General features: G+C 41.6%; 1 protein-coding gene across 1 annotated transcript; it reads right to left on the minus strand.

Annotated features, from left to right (window-relative positions):
* Nucleotides 1–2367: 2367 nt before the first annotated feature.
* Nucleotides 2368–19178, minus strand: LOC134443216 (membrane-spanning 4-domains subfamily A member 15-like). Its single transcript, XM_063193098.1, has 8 exons — nt 19093–19178; nt 17391–17566; nt 16968–17072; nt 16482–16538; nt 13001–13138; nt 7602–7718; nt 5754–5960; nt 2368–3867 (listed from the first exon to the last, which is right to left on the minus strand). Exons 2-8 carry the CDS (start codon nt 17559–17561, stop codon nt 3766–3768), a joined length of 897 nt encoding a protein of 298 aa, XP_063049168.1. The 5' UTR covers nt 17562–17566; nt 19093–19178; the 3' UTR covers nt 2368–3765.
* Nucleotides 19179–19276: the final 98 nt, after the last annotated feature.

Genomic DNA, 19276 nt, shown 5'->3' on the forward strand with positions numbered 1-19276 from the left:
ATCTGTTTATTTTCACCCAGGGGTCTAAATTAACACCCGCCAACTGTCACCCAGGGGTCTAAATTAACACCCGCCAACTAGCCAAATGCTTGTGGAAAATTCTGGCTGGTAAAAAAGAGAATTACTAGCCACTTTAACTGGTAGTGAGTGTATGTTTGGGTAATAAGATTAATATCTAACAAATTGGCTAAGGATGAAAAAAGTTAATTCATATCCCTGTTTCAGTCATATTTGTATGCTAGTGCATGATAAAAAAAATGGTCTTAAAGGGACAGTTTGGTCAATTCCAACATGCAGTTGTATTGCTCACGCTACCCTTGACTTGTCAGTACCTGGTGATGCCACATTTTTCGGCTCAGCCCTTTCCGAGATATAAGCAATTCTAATGGGGGCAGCGTTTGTTTACATTTTTAAAAAATGAAACATAGGCCAAGGCCAACTCCAAATATTTTCCCAAAAGGTACTGCTGTTTGCTGGTTGTCTGCTGATGTTTTATAACCTTTTGGATGTTTTTGGGAATAAATAAAAATGTTTTTTTGAAATGTAAACAAAGAGCTGCCCCCATTACAATGACCAGGATCTCGGAAACGGCTGAAGAAGAAGAAAAAAAAATCTCAGGCACTGACAACAGGGGCGCCTCCAAGTGGTGGCTAGTGGTGGCTACCGCCACCACGTGATCACTCTCAGCCACCACGTTAGCCACCACAACAAAATCTGTTAAACTGGCTGGCTTGCATGGCTTGTAGAATTAGCTAAACTACAACTCCCAGCATACACGATAACAAGCTACGCTAGGTAGACCCGCCCCTCCCTCGAATCGAGAGTCAGTCGAAAGACGTAACGTAAGCTCTTCATTTCTCTTCAGTTGCGTCGGGCGGGCAGGCTGCGTACAGCAGTGAGATGGACAACAACAAAGGTGTCAGTCTGTAAATAAATGATTTACAACGTTCTCTATGCTTTGTTTTTGAAAAGTTATGGCCCATATTTGATTACAAACAATGTGTTGAGGACTTCAAACTGGTTGTTGCTATGCCCTTCTTTAGGTTACAAACAAAGTCGAACAATTGAAGATGTATTGATGGTTGCTGAATCAATATTGGATCTCTGCTGTTTTGTTGACAAAACGTCTGAGGTCCTCCCCTTTGCTAGGTCAACTTATAGAAAGCTACCCTTGCACATTCTGCTTATGAATGTCAGCAGGGCTGTCATTAATGAAAGCATAAGCAAAATGTTAGCTTCATTTGTTTGAAAAGTGCTATATTTGCAGCCAAAATTCATGAAGATATTTGTTAGTGTGAAAACCAATATACCTCAGCTGATATGTTTGTTTTTTCAGGTGCCAATTGAGCAAGGCACCCACTGGGAAAATGTAGTTCCTGTGTCAGTATGAGAGACACTTTTTCTGCACGTGTGTATGTGTGTGTGTGTATGTCTGTCAACTTGTGACATTTTATATTATAATTTTTTAAAAATTGATTGGCAGCACTGTATTTTATAGGCTATCATATCATACACAATGGGCTTGAGATCGAGACAATATAGAAAATAAGACTGTATGCCTACATAACTAAGCTTAATCCTAATAATAAACAAAATGGCTATCTAGCCTATATAACAACCCCAGTAGGCTATCTGTAGCCTAGATCAATACATTTGGGTTTTCGTCGGGCATGCCACCCCAAGATTTTGCCTGGCTCCAGCTAGCCACCCACAGGATTTATTTCTGCTGGCGCCACTGACTGACAAGTCCAGGGAAGTGTGAGCATTACAACTGCATGTTGAAATTGACCAAACTGTCCCTTTAACCAGTGGCGGTTCTAGACCAAAATTACAAGAGGGGCAGACGTGGGGACACCACTGAGTTCGATTAAATGACTGAAATACATAGTTTGAAACCAACAAATCAGAAGATACTGTGGATTTTTAAATGATTGTTTTATTGAAACTAAACACAGAAAGTGACAAAAATAGTGCTCGAATGGACAGCAAACCTCACTGTCCCAAAAATGATGTGAATGACAAGGACTTTTTTTTTTTAGAAAACTTTGGAGCAAAGTTAAACATGCAACATAAAACGGTGCATTTAAATATTAAAATGTGCATGATAAATATAGAAAATAATATACTGGGGGCGCTGTGGCGCAGCGCGCTAAGCCCCCCACATTTGGGCTTGCATGCCCAACCCCGGGGACCCTGGTTCGAGTCCGGCTGGGGTCATTTCCCGATCCTCCCCCGTCTCAATGTCCCATTCGCTTCCTGTCACCATCTTCGACTGTCCTGTCAAATAAAGGCATAAAAGCCCCTAAAAGAATATTTAAACCAAAAAAAAGAATAAAAAAAAGAAAATAATATACTATACAGTATATAAACAATATACACATATGTATGTACTGTACATCATGAAAATAACCTGAATATCTGGGCACAGACACCAGTGACCAGTAAAGCCCCAAAACACTTTAGTGAAAAACAAAGAGTTGGAAAACTCAGCTAAATAGGTAGAGGTACAGTATATGAAGGCATATAGTGGTGGGCTATATGAAGGCACAAGGAACTGCCACAAACACAGAACACGACGTGATTATAACGAGACAGTGTCACGCCGGGTTGTGTTTCTCAAAACCATATTTGCTACCAATGGGAAATTGCATTGCAGCCAATAAACAAGCTAACATGCATATTTAGCAACTATGGTTTGGAGAAATGCACTCAAGGGCATTTTTTTCACCTACAAATACAATCCCCTTAAAAAAAACCAAACTCGGACCACCTGAACTGTAAAATGGACCAAAAAATGGACTGGCAGTAGAAGAACAAGGATAACAGACTTTTCTGTTCACTCCAGGAGGGTATACTACGCAGCTGGTTCAGTATTAAACCGGCTTTAGTTACCCTTGAGGTAGAGGTAAATCATCTAATAGAAGAGCCAGGAGTTCTCATTGTCTTAATCTTACCTGAATGATGTCTGCAGTTGCAGCTATATCTATTAGCAAGTTCACCAAATTCTGTAGGTTAACTTAGCCTGGTTTACGACCCCCGCCTTACTCGATTATTTATCATCACCAAAACTGGTGGAAAAGGCAGTGTTTGAAAAAAAAAAAAAAAAACCTGCAATATGTCAAAAATTTGTTTGCCCACGTTTGACCATTAACTCAATCCTCTTGCCTGCATGTCTAATCTTCAGCTATCCACTCCCCTTACTCTCCTCTTCAGCCATCCACTCCCCTTACTCTCCTCTGGTAGATATGCCTCCTACCTCTCACTTCCCTCTGACGTTACTATCAACCAGGCCAACATTGTTGCCATATATGGCAGTTAATTACAAATTTGAAAGTAAAAATCAATGTCTTCTGATCTTACACAGTCTTGTGTATGGGCGGACATCAAGCGTTCACAACTTTATAAAGCAATACAGAGGGAAAAGGGGAAAATAACCCGTTTTGTGGTCACAATGTGGAGGATATGTATAAAAAAATGTATAAAACTTACAACAACAAAAAAAGATTCGTATATGGATTACAGAATGTGAAAACACCCTAATATTGGCAAGAGCTGCTGTATGTATAGGAAAGTATGTATGTAAGTATGTATGTATGTGTGTGTGTGTGTGTATGTATGTATGTATGTATGTATGTATGTATGTATGTATGTATGTATGTATGTATGTATGTATGTATGTATGTATGTCTTCAGAGGTGTTGTGTGTACTGTACGCATGTATGTATTAATTCCTTATGGAATCCAGAGGTATCCTCCTGAGCAGGACTACTTCAGCAGTGGCAGTTCTTCAAATTGGCCAGTAGGGGCGCTCTCAGTATCACCGCGATGAGCAGGCGCCACCAGCACATAGGGTGGTGGATGTGCCAACTGACACACACACACACACACACACACACACACACACACACACACACACACACACACACACACACACACACACACACACACACACACAAGATCAATAAGACAAAGAATTATGTATAATCTGGTATAAATAAATATATTGTTGAATTCCATTTCTGTTGTCTCTTTATGTTGCACTGCACCCTCATACGAGGGGTGGGGGGAACAGTTATCAAAAAGGAGGCAGTCAAAAACAGTCTTCTTATCCAAAAAGTATAAAAAGCTTTCGTAACACCATGGTTATTTTAAAGTTAAAAGACTTTTTTTTAGATATTGTGTGGTCTTTTTATGACAGGAAAGTTGAAAGAGACATTAAATGATTGGGGGGAGAGAGAGAGACGGGGGAAATGACCCGGGCCAGACTCCAACCCAGGTCGGCGGCATAGCAGCCCAGCGCCCTAATGCTAGAGCAGTGGTTCTCAACCTTTTTTTGACCAAACACCCAATTGATCTCATAGTACGCCTCCCAACGCCCCCTTAACCTCATCATAAGCCTGCCAATGCCCCCCTTAGTATTGAAAAATAAAATAGACTAATGCCCCTCAATGGTAACTAAGCTCCACCCCCACCCAGTTATATCCTTCTATCGCTGTAGCGCCCCCGTTGAGAAACACTACGCTACAGCCACAGTAGGGCCTTTTCATCATTTGTGGATAAGGGACTTTTCGTTATTTATTTTCTGGGTCGCCGGAAGATTATTATTATTATTACATAATTATTATTATTATTACATTGCACTTAGCTGACGCTTTCATTTATTCAAAGCGACTTACAGTTATTATTTTTCAGGGTATTGGTTACAGTCCCTGGAGCAATGCCTTGCTCAAGGGCACTTCAGCCATGGATGGAGATGTAGGGAGAGGTCAGGGGGGATTCGAACCTGCAACCACTTGATTGAAAGACCAACTCTCTAACCACTAGGCCACGGCTGCCCATAGATGTCCACCTTTGATCGTCAATTTTTGCATGATCCTCCCCTAGCAAGCTTCAAAACTTTGATGACCCTCCCTGCAACGCCGTAAAAAAAATGCATGACCCTCCCCTACGGCAAAGTAAAATAGCCCTATTCTACCTTATTTTTGTGAACAATGTTGATTGACCAGCGCTGCTGCTAACTGAATGTTATTGCATCCTGATCTTCAAAAATATAGCCTACTTCACGAAGGCAGGGATATTACGTGCATTTAGTCTACTAGTAATGTTCTTCAAAACTTTGATGACCCTCCCCGCAGCAATGAAAAAAATGACCCTTCCCAATTTTCTTCCTGTGACCCCGAAAATAAATAACAAACAGTCCCTAAGAAGAGTTCACAGATGTGTTTGTAACTTTACTTGGAGAAGGTTGGATGACCAAAACATTGTTTTTAAGTTTGTTGGTGGAATGGACGGTGTGCAAGATTTCTTAACACTTGCATAACAACCCCACTGGGATAACATCCTACGCACCTGCCCAACTACAGAGGAGTGCAGAAGCGTCTTCTTGAACTGATCTGGATAAGAAGAGTGCCTTGGACTCCCTCCTTGTTTGACATCATTGTATTGGTTGTTTGTGATGCCAAAGAGGGTAGAATTTTAATAAAGAGGATTCAAAACACGCCCACCCAATGCAAAAGAGTGTGCTCAAGTTGGGTCTCCTGAGGGGGCTTTGTCCCTCCTTCTGCTATTCTTTGAGGTATTTGCAATTAGCCGTCTACAGCGCTAAGGGGACTTCATTTATTCTCAACCTCAGGACTCTAAGGTCTCCTAACCAAAGGTCTCCTAACTAAAGGGGCGTTCACCCGACATAAAGTGGATACCGGAAAAGAACTGGAATGACACATCTCTGTCTATAATATATGGTGATGCCGTACCTCAGATGTGTCGAGTGGCCCAATAGATGGTGGGGCGGTCAGAAGAGAGGCAGGGATCTCATTGGTAGATGGTGGAGCGGTCAGAGGAAAGGCAGGGATCTCATTGGTAGATGGTGGGGCGGTCAGAAGAGAGGCAGGGATCTCATTGGTAGACGGTGGGGCGGTCAGAAGAGAGGCAGGGATCTGATTGGTGATGTACATGACCGCCTGCAATCATCACACACAGATAAAATACAGGGTGTAACAAAAAAATATATATACACACTTAATATCATTATAAAGTAGATCTTTATATAAATTCATGTACATTCATGTACAATGTGTAAAAGAATTTATTGACATTGTTTTTGCCTGTTCTAAAATTGGCTCCATTCTGGTCCGGGCACTGCTAACAACGCCAAACACAATTGTCTCTGAATTTTTGTGTATCTACTTCCAATGGCTGCGTTCCCTTTCAGTGACCTACAGGAGTCATAATGTAGACTCAATCAGTTGGAGAATCGGCGGTGACAAAACATTTAATTGATATTTGTACATTATATTTCCGGCTGCAAAAAAACACACTAAGCAAATAATGTAGCCACATACAAAATGCACCTCTTGACGCATTTAGCTGGCTATTAGAGGAATTCTTCTGGTCATAAACGCAATTTAGTTGTAAGCAACTGATCTTCTCCTTAGAGCTTGAAAGACGTTTTTGTTCCTTTTCCAAAGAACTTCCAACCAGAAACGGAGAGGAAACTGCAACCCATAACCCGTTAAAACACGGGACCCACACGGCGTTATAAATTTGTTGTTACTAGAATGGCAATGACCAACTCATAGTGCATTACTAAAGGCCCTGAGTTATGTCATAGTAGTGTAGTACTATGGTAATTAACCTTTGACTCTCCAATGTGCAGCGAGCCTCAGATGGTACGGTGTAGATTATGGGGCTATTATGGAGACATCGGGCCTCCACACATCGGCTCCGACAAAGTGCCGAGCACTGCTCTGCCAAAGTTCCATTCCATTGTTTTCAATACAACCCCGGACATTCGCGGATGTCGGCTAGCGATTAGAGATGAGTTCTATTTTGTCGGAGCCGCCATCCATGCTCTGTTGGGCTGAAATTGTGGGCGGGGGTCGGAATTGTGTCGGAAGCGAAAGTGCTCCGCAGTGCTGTCGGAGCCAACGTGCGGAGGCCCTTACAAGTCCAGTTACTTACAGCTAAACTCTTCAGATAATGCAACCTGGATGAACTATGAGAATCGTCTATGGCCGTAACCGAGAGCTGACGCTGAAAAAGGTCCTTTTAAATCTCATTCCCTCTTCCACATTCTTTTTTTTGGGGGGTCTTTTACAACAATGAGTGCGTCTTAATATGCGACCTTGCCTCCTCCACTTGCGCTTGTCTCTTCGTCCCGCCTCCTGGCCCCTCCTCCGTGGAGAAAACGATAAAGTTTCCCAGCTGTCAGCCTAGCCAGAACAACTTTTGAGGGACTGTTTTTCATTCACCATCCCAATTGCAAATGAGAAAAAGACTCTACAATTGAGCTTTTGCAAGATATTGAAATATAATGCTGTTGTCAGTGATGTCATCATGACGAGAAGCAAGTGGAGGAGGCAAGGTCGCATATTAAGACGCACTCTTTATTGATGTTTGAGAGGAGGACAGGAAGCGAATGGGGAGAGAGATGGGGAGGGGTTGGCAAATGACCTGGGCCGAGAACCGAACCCGGGTCGGCCGCATGGCAGACGAGTGCCATACCGGTTGGCCATGGCAGGACCCAACCTCTTTCATATTCTAAAAAGCAAAAGAACCCCCAAAAAAGTAATTTTTTGGTGTATTTTCGCAGTTTCTCTCACCTGAGATTCACGTGTGCAGGTGGCTTTGCAGCCAAATGCAGACACAACGATGGAGATGATGAACTGCAGCACGGAGAGGACCAGCACCACGCCAACCTTGGCTCCCCATTGACTGGCCTGTTGAGGGACACAATGCCATTGGTTACATACCGCCATTCCGACATTGAGTTTTTATTGCAGAAACCATTTTTCCAGCTTGCAGGAACTGTTTTCAGACCCTACCTTTAAGGGCATTTGGACCGTGACAAAATTAGACACTAAATTATACACTAATCCTGTAATTGTGCTGTCACTCTCTCCACTTCCGCTCATGTAGCAACATTGTTGCAAATGTCAATTGAGTTAGAACATTGTTCACATGCCTGTAAGGGCTTGCAACAGTGTTCAAATGACTCGAAATGGCTCGGAATGAGAATCAAATACTGTCAAATGGCGGCCTGTTGAGGGACACAATCCCACTAAGGGGTGGAGTCGACTTTAACCCTTACAGGTGCAGGATGTAAACCTCTGGAGTGACTAGAGCCAAATGATTTACAAAATATTAGAAAACAAAACATATAAAAAACATAAAAACAGTTGGAGATAAATCTTTTCAAGTGAAACCTACAAGTGCATGTCAGTATGACTGTGTTTGTCAGTGAATCTGAGGAAGACCGAGAGGTCGAAACATCATCATGCTTGCCATTGAATGAATGAATAATTAAAAAAAAAAACTTAAATAAGAAAAAAATCCAAAGGAGTGTGCAAACCTTTTTTCCAAAAAATCGTAATCCTTTTGTTCAGCACCAGGGATTATGCACAAGTAACTCTCTACAAACACAATCCCATTAAGACACGGCATTATTAATTTGCTGTTTTCAAAAATGAGGCCACCGCACCTTGCATAAATTGCATTTTATTGTACGTTTAAGGCGTTTGTGCAATAAAATGCAATTTAGTTAGTTAGAAACTTTATTGTCCCCAATGTGGACATTTTTGTAAGCAAGAAAGGTTGCATTTGCCTATGACATGATAAAACAATGATTTAACACACATTACACATTACCCAGATACAGTGGGGGGTCAGCCCTATGTTCCCACGGCCCATTGGTCCCACAGCCCATTGGTCCCACAGTTTATTCTGGTTGCTCCATGTTCCCACATTTTAAAGACATTATTCAAATATAGGCCCTATTTTCCACAACCCCATGTTCCCACATTTCTGAGTAAACTAAGAAAGCATGCCTTTCTCCCTGCCATGGGACTTAGGGCTAAATTTGAATAAATTCTTAGAAATGTGGGAACATGGGCCAGTAGGTTTAAGTTGTGGGACCAATGGGCTGTGGGACCAATGGGCCTAAACATGTATGTTAAAAGTCTTAGTGATGTGGGACCAATAGGCTGTGGGACCAATGGGCTGTGGGAACATAGACACGCTAACAAGACATGATACAAGCAGGACGGCACAAAAGCTATTAAACAGTGTATGCAAGGTGCGGCCTCCTTTTTGAAACTGAGTTGAACGTTTGGGCCAGCACCCTCACAGTTTATGTATTTAGGAGTGAAGACTGCTCCTAGCTGAACAATAAATTTGCTGTTACCAGTATGGCAATGACCAAGTCGTAGTGCATTACTAAAGGCCCTGTGTTATGTCATAGTACGATACGATACGATACGATACGATGATACTTTATTGTCAGTTTGCACTGAAATTCAGTTTGCATCCCTGAGCAACACTCGTTAAGACGAAACAGAATACAGAAAACAGAAAAGCAAGAAAAGCATAGGCCTACACAATAACATCACATCACAAGACTATTGCACAGCTGACAAAACAAAAGACACAGGCCTATGTACAGGCAAACATACATACATACATGCATACATACATATATTACATGCAACCCACATAACTTGAAGATAATACCACCATGAAGTAATAAATACTACTGATTTAGCAAAAGAATAGATTGATGTATGAAAGCATGTTTAAGTCTGTTGCGGTTGAAGCGGGGAACTCTGAAACGCCTACTTGAGGGTAATGGCTGATATTCTTGGTAGAGAGTGTGTGTGATATCTGTAGAGATGCATGTGGCCAGTCGGAGTAGTATGTGCTTGTGTTCTGTGACAGTATTTGTGTTTGAGTGTGCAAGTGTAACGGAGGCTAACTAGCAGAGTTGGCGTGGAACGTTAGTAAAACTCCCTCCCGAAACCCTCCTACAGGGCCGATGTCGGGGGACTGGTCTTTTAGTCCAGCGGTATCGTACTGTGCCTCCCATTTCCGGACCGTTGTAGAGGTGGCAGGTTCGTATCCCCGAGGGGGACGAACAGGTGCATGAAGACCTCCATCACACATGTACAGTATGGTGCTTGATGTCCTGCGTACATGTAGAAATATTGTATATTGTGCTGTTGTTGTTCAGAGGAGTAGATGTGTGCACATCCCACCCGATGGGCCAGGTGCAGGACAATGAGAGTAAATCCTAGTGAAAAAGAAATAAAGTCCGCGCGACACTGCTTGTCTACTGTGAATTATTTAATGGAGACCCTCTCTGCCTGGGCCCGGGACAACTGATACGTTTGTCTCCCTCTGCCAACTTCTCTGACTTCATCAGAGAAATCACTGGTATGCGAGCAACTTAAAGACTTTTTATACACAAACAACCTTCTTTCAAGGCTTCAGTCAGGTTTTAGGAAAAAGCACAGTACTATCACTGCTGCCACAAAAGTAGTCAATGACATACTTGTTGCCCTTGACAAAAATCAGTACTGTGCAGCACTTTTCATTGACCTTTCCAAGGCGTTCGACACTGTGGACCACACAGTTCTCAGAGAGAGGCTTTCCAGCTTTGGTCTCTCAGATCATGTTGTTTCTTGGTTCACAAATTATTTAAGTGGTAGGTCCCAGTGTATCAAACACGATGACTTGTACTCAGAATTTGTCAGTGTCCACAAGGGGGTGCCACAAGGATCGGTTTTAGGTCCCCTTTTATTTATCATGTACATAAATGATGTGGGTCGGAATGTGTCTGATGCGAACATGCATTTTTATGCTGATGACACAATAATTTACTGCTTCGGGCCATCCGCCGTTAATGCTATTGAATCACTGCAGAAGGCTTTCGATGTGATCCAACAGACATTTTTACAGTTAAAATTGCTTCTTAATGCTGATAAGACTAAGCAAATGTTGTTCTCAAAGCCAAGGAAAGTACCATCAATCATCCCCTCAGTACTCACCCTTGAGGGAACTGAAATTGAGGTGGTACATTTGTATAAATACCTGGGTATTTTGCTTGATGATACTTTGACGTTCAAAGCCCAATCTTGTGAGGAAACTTCAACTAAAGTTAGGTTTTTTATTTAGAAATAAAATTTGTTTTTCCTTTCATGTTAAGAAGCGCCTTGTCTCTGCAACGTTTGTATCCATTTTAGACTATGCAGACCTGCTGTACATGAATGCTTCATCCCAATGTCTGAGTAAGATTGACTCTGTGTATCATGGTGCCCTGAGGTTCATCACTAACTGTAGGGCTCAAACTCATCACTGTGAACTCTATGCCAGAGTTAAATGGTCTTCACTGACTACCAGGAGACTTACTCACTGGTATACATTTATTTACAAGGCAATACTCGGACTACTGCCACCTTACATCTGCAGCTTAATCACAGTGAGGAATATTGAGTCTTATGGTCTGCGCTCTAAAGGCCATTTGTTACTCTCTGTCCCTTGCTTCCGCACAGAACTGGGGAAGAGGGCATTTGTGTTTTCAGCCCCTACCTCATGGAACAATCTACAAAAGGACTTGAAACTAACAGATCTGATTCCATTGAACGATTTTAATTCCAAGATGAGATCACTTGAGACAGAGTCTATTGTCTGTAACTAGGGGTGTAAATCACAGCCTTCATGACGATACGATACGGTATCGATTTCTTAAATCAGGGATTCGATTTTTTTCGATACTTAAGAATTCCCCACGATACGATGCGATTCGGTTCGATTCGATTTTTTCCGATTAGTTTTCAACTACTATTGTGTTATGGAGCCAGTGATTCGATTATTTTCGATTCTTAAGAATGCCCCACCATACGATGCGATTCGATTAAATCGCCGGACGATACTTCCGATACATCGATACATTTCGATTTTATTTACATCCCTATCTGTAACTGTTTCAATTGACGTGTTATTTTACTTGATTTGTTATTTTAATGCAACTGTGTAATTTTAATTTTGTAACTTGAGCCGCCACTTGGCCAGGACACCCTTGTAAAAGAGGTTCTTAATCTCAACGGGTTTATTTTTCCTGGTTAAATAAAGGTTAAAAAAAAAAAAAAAAAAAAAAAAAAAAAAAACAGTAAGTGTGGACTACTTCAGGATGCATCACATGTCTTGCAAAGAACTAAAACGATATTGACCCCAAATTGGATAGCGTTCTCTGGCTCACTGCAAGCATTACCGGGCACGCCGGTTAAGGTTTAGTGTAGGCTACAGGCCCTACCATGGTGGTGACGACAGGGCACTCATCTGCTATGCGGCCGACCTACTGGGATCAATTCCGGCCTGGGTCCTTTGACGGCCCTTCCCCATCTCCAGAGGTGTCAAAAGTAAAAGTAAAAGTACTTTTGTGGTGTAATTACAACACTAGCACATGGTATTACATAGCTGTTACACCATTTACTCCATTGTACCTAATGAGATAGACAGACTGTGTTATTACTGAAAAAACACTGAAAACCTAACAAGGACCCACCACAAACTTGATCCAACCAGTGCAGAGTTAGCTGATCGTAAGGCAAGTATACAGGTCTACTGGTTACTCAGACAAGTTACTTGTGTTGGAAGGAAACTGTTTCTTTTTTTTACTTTTACTTTTGACACCTCTGCCCATCTCTCTCTCCCCACTCACTTCCTGTCTATAGTGTTCACCGTTCTGTCAAATGAAGGCAAAAAGCCTCCAGAAAATACTACAAACAAAAGGGTTTACAGGGTTCCCACCCCTTTTTCATGAACAAATTCAAGCACTTTTCAAGCATCTTCAAGCACCGCATTTTCAGTTTTCTACCACCTTTAAATAGGTTGTGTTTGCCCATGTCAGGATGATGGTCATAGTAAGCGCAGTGGGAGGGGGGTGTGGGGGTCCTCCCCCGGAAAATGTTGTGTTTTTAAGATGCAATTTTTGGGTGTTGAATGGCAAATCCCATCTGACATCTCACTCCCTCAGATTTTTTATGTACCTTAACAATTTATTTCTATTATTTGGTTCATTGAGTTTGACTTGACACAAATTTCAAGCATTTTCAAGGACTTCACCAAAAATGCAAGCTTTTTCACAACTTTGAAAACACTGAATTGAAATTCAAGCATTTTCAAGGAATTCAAGCACCAGTAGGAACCCTGGGTTTAGTGTACAGACCTGTCCGTATCCACAGTCCCCCCCGAGGCGGCTACAGAAAAAGAAGTCTTCTGGGGAAATGAAGTGCATGCTGAGGAGGATGCTGGCCTGGCCCGCCATGATGGCGCTGACGATGTTCATCCCCAGGGAAGCTTTGACCTGCAAGGAAATACAGGTAGGCATCGCCGCAGTCATATATACAGTATCACAGAGATGGGACCAAGTCACTAATTTGCAAGTCGCAAGTAAGTCTCAAGTCCTTCCAATCAAGTCCGAGTCAAGTCACAAGTCACGACACATTTGACCAAGTCGAGTCCAAGTCCAAGTCGTGCCAAAGCCAAGTCAAGTCCAAGTCCAAGTCTTATTTTTTCCAAGTCTTTAACAAATCACCTTGTATTTTATGTGCAATATTGACAATTACCTTTGGTCATAAATTCATTACCTCTCCACACTGCTTTGCATGTCCCCCTTCGCCAGTCATGTCCCTTATGAAAATCGACCATGGTATACCATGATTTCAGTTTTTTGAGCATGGTTCGGCATTGGTTTTTGGTTTCACTAGGTTTAATTATAAATTGAACCATGGTTTTACTCTGGAAAACTAACCATGGTTTTACCACGGTTTATAATTATTCATGAAATTACTTTTATCTTTTATTCAACGCACATATTAGTGACAGTCCTTGGAGCAATGTGGGGTTAGGTGCGTTGCTCAAGGGCACTTCAGACATGGATGGAGGTGTAGGGAGAGGTGGATCTATGGTGGGATTCAATCCTGCAACTCTGTGATCTTCAGCCTAACTCCCTAACCATTACACCACGGCTGCAGACAAGCTTTCATGTTTTTTTGGGTGACCATGCTGCAACCCACAATTGATATTTTTTTTTAGCATGGTTTGTGACTATGGTTAAAGGTAAATCATTTATTTTTTCTTTCTGTCATGCATTTTTTTCACACACAAATGCAAAAAAAAATATTTATTCATTGACTTGGAGCACTTTTGCAAGTCATTGCAAGTTAAAACTGTCAAGTCGAGTCAAGTCTCAAGTCAATATCGTACAAGTTGAGTCAAGTCACAAGTCATTCCTAATATTGGCAAGTCAAGTCTCAAGTCGAGTCATTTGTGATTCAAGTCACAAGTCAGTCCAAGTCACAAGTCACAAGTCCACATCTCTTTCCAGTATCATATTGTATATACGTAGTATATATATCAGTGCTTGACACTAACTTTTTCGCTTACCAGCCATTTTGGCTAGTGGTTTTCCTGACTCACTAGCCATTGGGCCTTTTCACTAGCCATAATTTTCTTAGCCATCATAGCAGCTTTAATTAATTATATAGGCCTAATAGGCTGTAGGCCCTAATAATGTAATGTAGGCTAATATAATATAATATAGGCCTAATATAATATAGGCTAATATAATATAATATAATATAATATAATATAATATAATATAATATAATATGCTATAGGGCAATTAGAATTGTTAGGCCGGTAACACTTTCTATGAAGCCCATATCTATAGCACATTATGAGCGCATTTATAACTACTTATAATGCGCATCATAATTAATCATAGTGCATTATGACAGTTATAATGTATTATAAGCCACTTCACTGCCTGTAGTCCATAACCATTCACAACCACTCAAAACACAATAAGATTTATAATGCATTATAAGTTAGATTCATGGTTATTCATGGCTGTTGTTATACCCCATCATGAAGTGTTATAAGTGTAGTCATAATGCGCTACGACTATGATACGCATTATACGTTGTTATAAATGTGCTCATAATGCGCTATAGATATGGGCTTCATAGAAAGTGTTACCGTTAGGCCTATTAACTGGTCCATGCATGCATGCTATGCAAAGAACAGATTTAGCCTACTGATCTGAGGAATGGCATAGCCTATAGTATATTTAGGCTACCATGCAGAAACACCAAGCACAGTGTTGTGGAAGGGCACAAATGTAAGCTACACGAGAGCAAAATATTTTCGTCTTTAATCTGGAGGGACTTCTTCATATCATAGGCCTATCTGTGGAGGTCGCCGTCCAAATTCATGCGCAAAGTAGATAGCCTAAAGTCATTGCCAAGTTGGCCGGTCCTCGGACATGGATGTGGAATAACACCTCTTCTGGGATATTTGCTTATAAAAGTATCCACTAGAAAGCACACACAGATGCGGTAACTACAGAAGGGGCTACGACTTCCTTTCATTCCGTTTAATAGTGAGTTGTAAAATACAAACGGGCGAGACGGGCACCTGCGAGGGGACATGCAATGGGATGCTTTTGTGCAGTCTGGAAGGCTACTACTGCGCGTTTTTTTAAGAACGGTTTGACATTCGGGAACAACAGCACAAGAAACATGGAGGAATACTAAAGTATGAAGACACAGTCAAATCAGAAAATAATTTAAACCAAACATTATTAATGCCGCATGTGTCCTTGTCTTATCACTGCGCTAATGAGACTTTCACAAGAGTAAGACAGACTGACATGTTTTCCTCTCGCTTTGGTCATTTTAATGTCCACTACTACTTAGTATTGTACTAATGACAGATCGCAAAACAGGTACGTTGAGATGAACTTCGCTACTTTATTTTCACGTGAAGGTTTCCAGTGACATTTCGAAGCGCACGCTGATGTCCCGGTAGCTCGCTGTCACTCCTCTTCGCAAGACTAGCTCTAGGCCTATCAGATTCCTGGCTTGCGTGAGACACAGGTGACACGTGACACGGGTGCTTCATGGGTATTGTAGGCTCGCGAAATCGCATTGTATTGCTTTTGTAGCAAAGACGGTCCGAAGAAAAAAAACTACAAAATGCGGTGCCTCATCATTCAGAATAGTAACGGACCCGCCAGAATGGCTAGTGAACCTTCGGTATCTACTAGCCAACGCCGACTTTCACCCGCATTTGGCTACCTGGCGTGTGTTAGTGTTAAGCCCTGATATATATATATATATGTTTTTTTGGTCTTTGAGACTTTATCTGTGAGAGGACAGTTTGAGAGAGAGAGACAGGAAATGTTGGGTCGGCAAAAGACTTGAGCCAGAATCGAACCCGGGTTGGCTGCGTAGTAGACACGTACCCTACTGTTAAGCCACGGTAGGGTCTTAATCAGGGGTGTCAAACTCAAATTGACTGAGGGCCAAAATCAAAATCTGGAACAAAGTCGGGGGCCGAACTCAACAATTATTCTAAAAAATGGACTAAAATTGTGCATGCATGCACTTCATACTCATAGTTACAATTCACATACACTCTTTCCCATCATATCTGTCTGTTCAAATATGTCTGCACATCCTGTGATACAGCAAATTTCATGTTCAAATTGTGTTATGCTATACATTAATGGTGTACGTGGGCCAACTGTAATACACATTTGAAATGATCTCCCGGGCCGAATAAAATGGCTCCGCGGGCCAAATTTGGCCCCCGGGCCTGAGTTTGACATCCCTGGTCTTGATGAATGATCTTCAGTTACTCACCATGCAGGTGCTGAGTCTCTTGTAAGCCCTGACTGTGAGAGAACCAGCTGTAAGGTACTAAAACAAAAAAAATCGAATTAATTTATTGTAGCTCTCATATTGTAGGTAGGCCTATCCATTAATGGCGACCCACGGAACATGCACATGTTATGCATTCAGTTAATTATTATATTAATACATGTTAATTTATCTGACTAGTTTTCGTGTGCACTAAAAGATCAGCCAGTAAATGCTCATTAGAAATAATAAAATGTAAGACAAACAATAGGAGCTCACAAAATGAAATATAATATAATTTAAAAAAATATATATATAATAAAATATTAGGATCTGACAATATGAAATATAATAAAATAAAACAATAGGATCTTACAGTATGAAATATAATAAAATAAAACAATAGGATCTCACAATATGAAATATAATAAATAAAGCAAAAGGATCTCACAATATGAAATATAATAAAATAAAACAACAGGATCTCACAATTGCACCTCCAAAGATGTGGCTACTGATGAATGACATAGCTGGATCAAATATACCAATGATGCCAAACAGCAATATGAATATCCCAATCATTATCTGGATAGCCTGCAGAAGACACACACACACACACACACACACACGCATGCACACACACACACGTGCGCACAAACACACACACACACACGCACGCACGCACGCACACACACATAGACACACGCACGCACGCACACACACACATGCAAAAACGCACACTCTCACAGAGAGAGAGAGAGAGAGAGAGAGAGAGAGAGAGAGAGAGAGATAGAGAGAGAGATTTCACAATGACTCCTGTCCTGTCATTAAAGCAGATTTTGAAATCACAGTAATTTCTGAACTTGGACAAGAAATGGGCTAAAACACATGTCAGGGTTATGAGAAACTTACACCCAGGATCGGTGGCTCTCCTTTCAGGAACGTTTGAAGTCGAGAGGAGGGCAGCGCTGGTGGGGCAACTCCTGACTGGGGTAGGCCATCGCCTTGGGCATCTTGCTGAGGGTACACATGGGTGACAACCACCATGCCACCAGTGTTGTGTGGGGCTGAGGGGGTAGCCATGGTCACTGGTGACAGAAACAAACAGCATAATGCCAATGTCAACCACATCATCATAACCATGCTCTCTTTCAATCATACTGACAGCCAACCATTTACCAAGCACACATAACAAAGAATCCGTTTTGAAGTAGCCCCATATATGCACGCCGTTCCACCATTGTAACGCTGAAAAGTTAGGCCGACACGACTACAATGACGTGACAAGATAGGGCCTAGGGGTGGGCGATATGACGATATTAAACCGTGAATCGTGATATTGGGTAAAAGATCGTCTCGAATCTGCCAAAGTGGAGAAATCGTATAGATCGTCTTGCAGTGAGGATGTTTATTATCAGTATCAGAGTGACGTTTTCTCACTTGTGTTGTTGTCTTCACTTTATTCTTTACATTATTGTATTCCAATTGTACACTTTATGAGAGTATCATCAGTGTGTTAACATTTTATTGACTGCAAATTACAAATTGCAAGTATATGAAAGTTGTTTTTTGTTGTTTTTATTTTTTGGATGGAAGATCGTGATAAAAAATCGAAATCGAGATTTGATGTTAAAAAATCGTGATACAACATTTTTGCCATATCGCCCACCTCTAATAGGGCCTTTTTATTACTATTGCAACAACACATCAAAGACAAACAAGGGAAAGGCGGGGTAGTCTATAGTGCAAAAATTAACCAAAAGAGGAAACAAAATGATAAAAACAATATAGGGCCTTGAATAGGCTTATAATCAACCAGTGCTCTCCCACATCCTCCTCCATGACTGAGGTACGCTGAGCATGGTACCGTCCCACCGCACTGCTCCCCATGGGGCGCCACTGAGGGCTGCCCCCTTGCACGGGTGAGGCATACATGCAATTTCGTTGTGTGCAGTGTTCACTTGTGTGCTGTGGAGTGCTGTGTCACAATGACAATGGGAGTTGGAGTTTCCCAATGGGCTTTCACTTTCACTTTCATAATGCACTACGACCTGTCATTGCTAATCAGCAAATGTATTTATACTTGCATTATATCATTATCATGCCGTGTTTTAACAGGTTAAAGGCAACTTCAATATGGATATCCTAACAAGACGAAGCTGTTTTATTCAACCCCCCCTGGCTCATGACTTTGTGCACGCCTTGCCTAGTATGGTAGCCTATGGCTACCCTCGTGCAGACCCTCGTGCAAATGTCCGCTCATCATGGATGTTGTCGGGAGCAAGGCTGGTTGTTTCTTCAAACACAGCAAATAGGCCTCACCAAAGATTTTAAAGGTTGGTCTAACTACTAAAACAAGACAACCATGCACAGTATGGTCGGCCTATCACATAGGCCTATCGGTTGGCCTATCAGCCCAATCTTCATAAGAAACGATTCCATTACTCCCAAAAGGACAGACGTTAACAGCTCTTTTTTTCTTTTTATTTATTTAGCCTATTTATAAAGGTAGTTCTAACCCTGCTAACGAGACCAAGACACATCATTTTCAACAGCGCTGTTTAACACTAATCGAATATGCGGCTACTTCATAATACATAAAGAACACACTCACGCTGCTTGATTGCTGTAGATGAAAAGTTTGGCTACAATGCAACCAGCGGTTCCTAGAAGATCCCACTCGTTCCGTGCCTGGTAGCGGCACGCCTCTTATCTTGTCTGTGTCCATCTGCACGACGGTGAGTAGTTCTAGGCCTACGCCTTCTTGTGGTAAAAATGGAGTATTACAAGTCGAAGTG

This window comes from Engraulis encrasicolus, unplaced genomic scaffold, assembly GCF_034702125.1.
Source record: "Engraulis encrasicolus isolate BLACKSEA-1 unplaced genomic scaffold, IST_EnEncr_1.0 scaffold_28_np1212, whole genome shotgun sequence".
NCBI classification, from domain to species: Eukaryota; Metazoa; Chordata; class Actinopteri; order Clupeiformes; family Engraulidae; genus Engraulis; species Engraulis encrasicolus.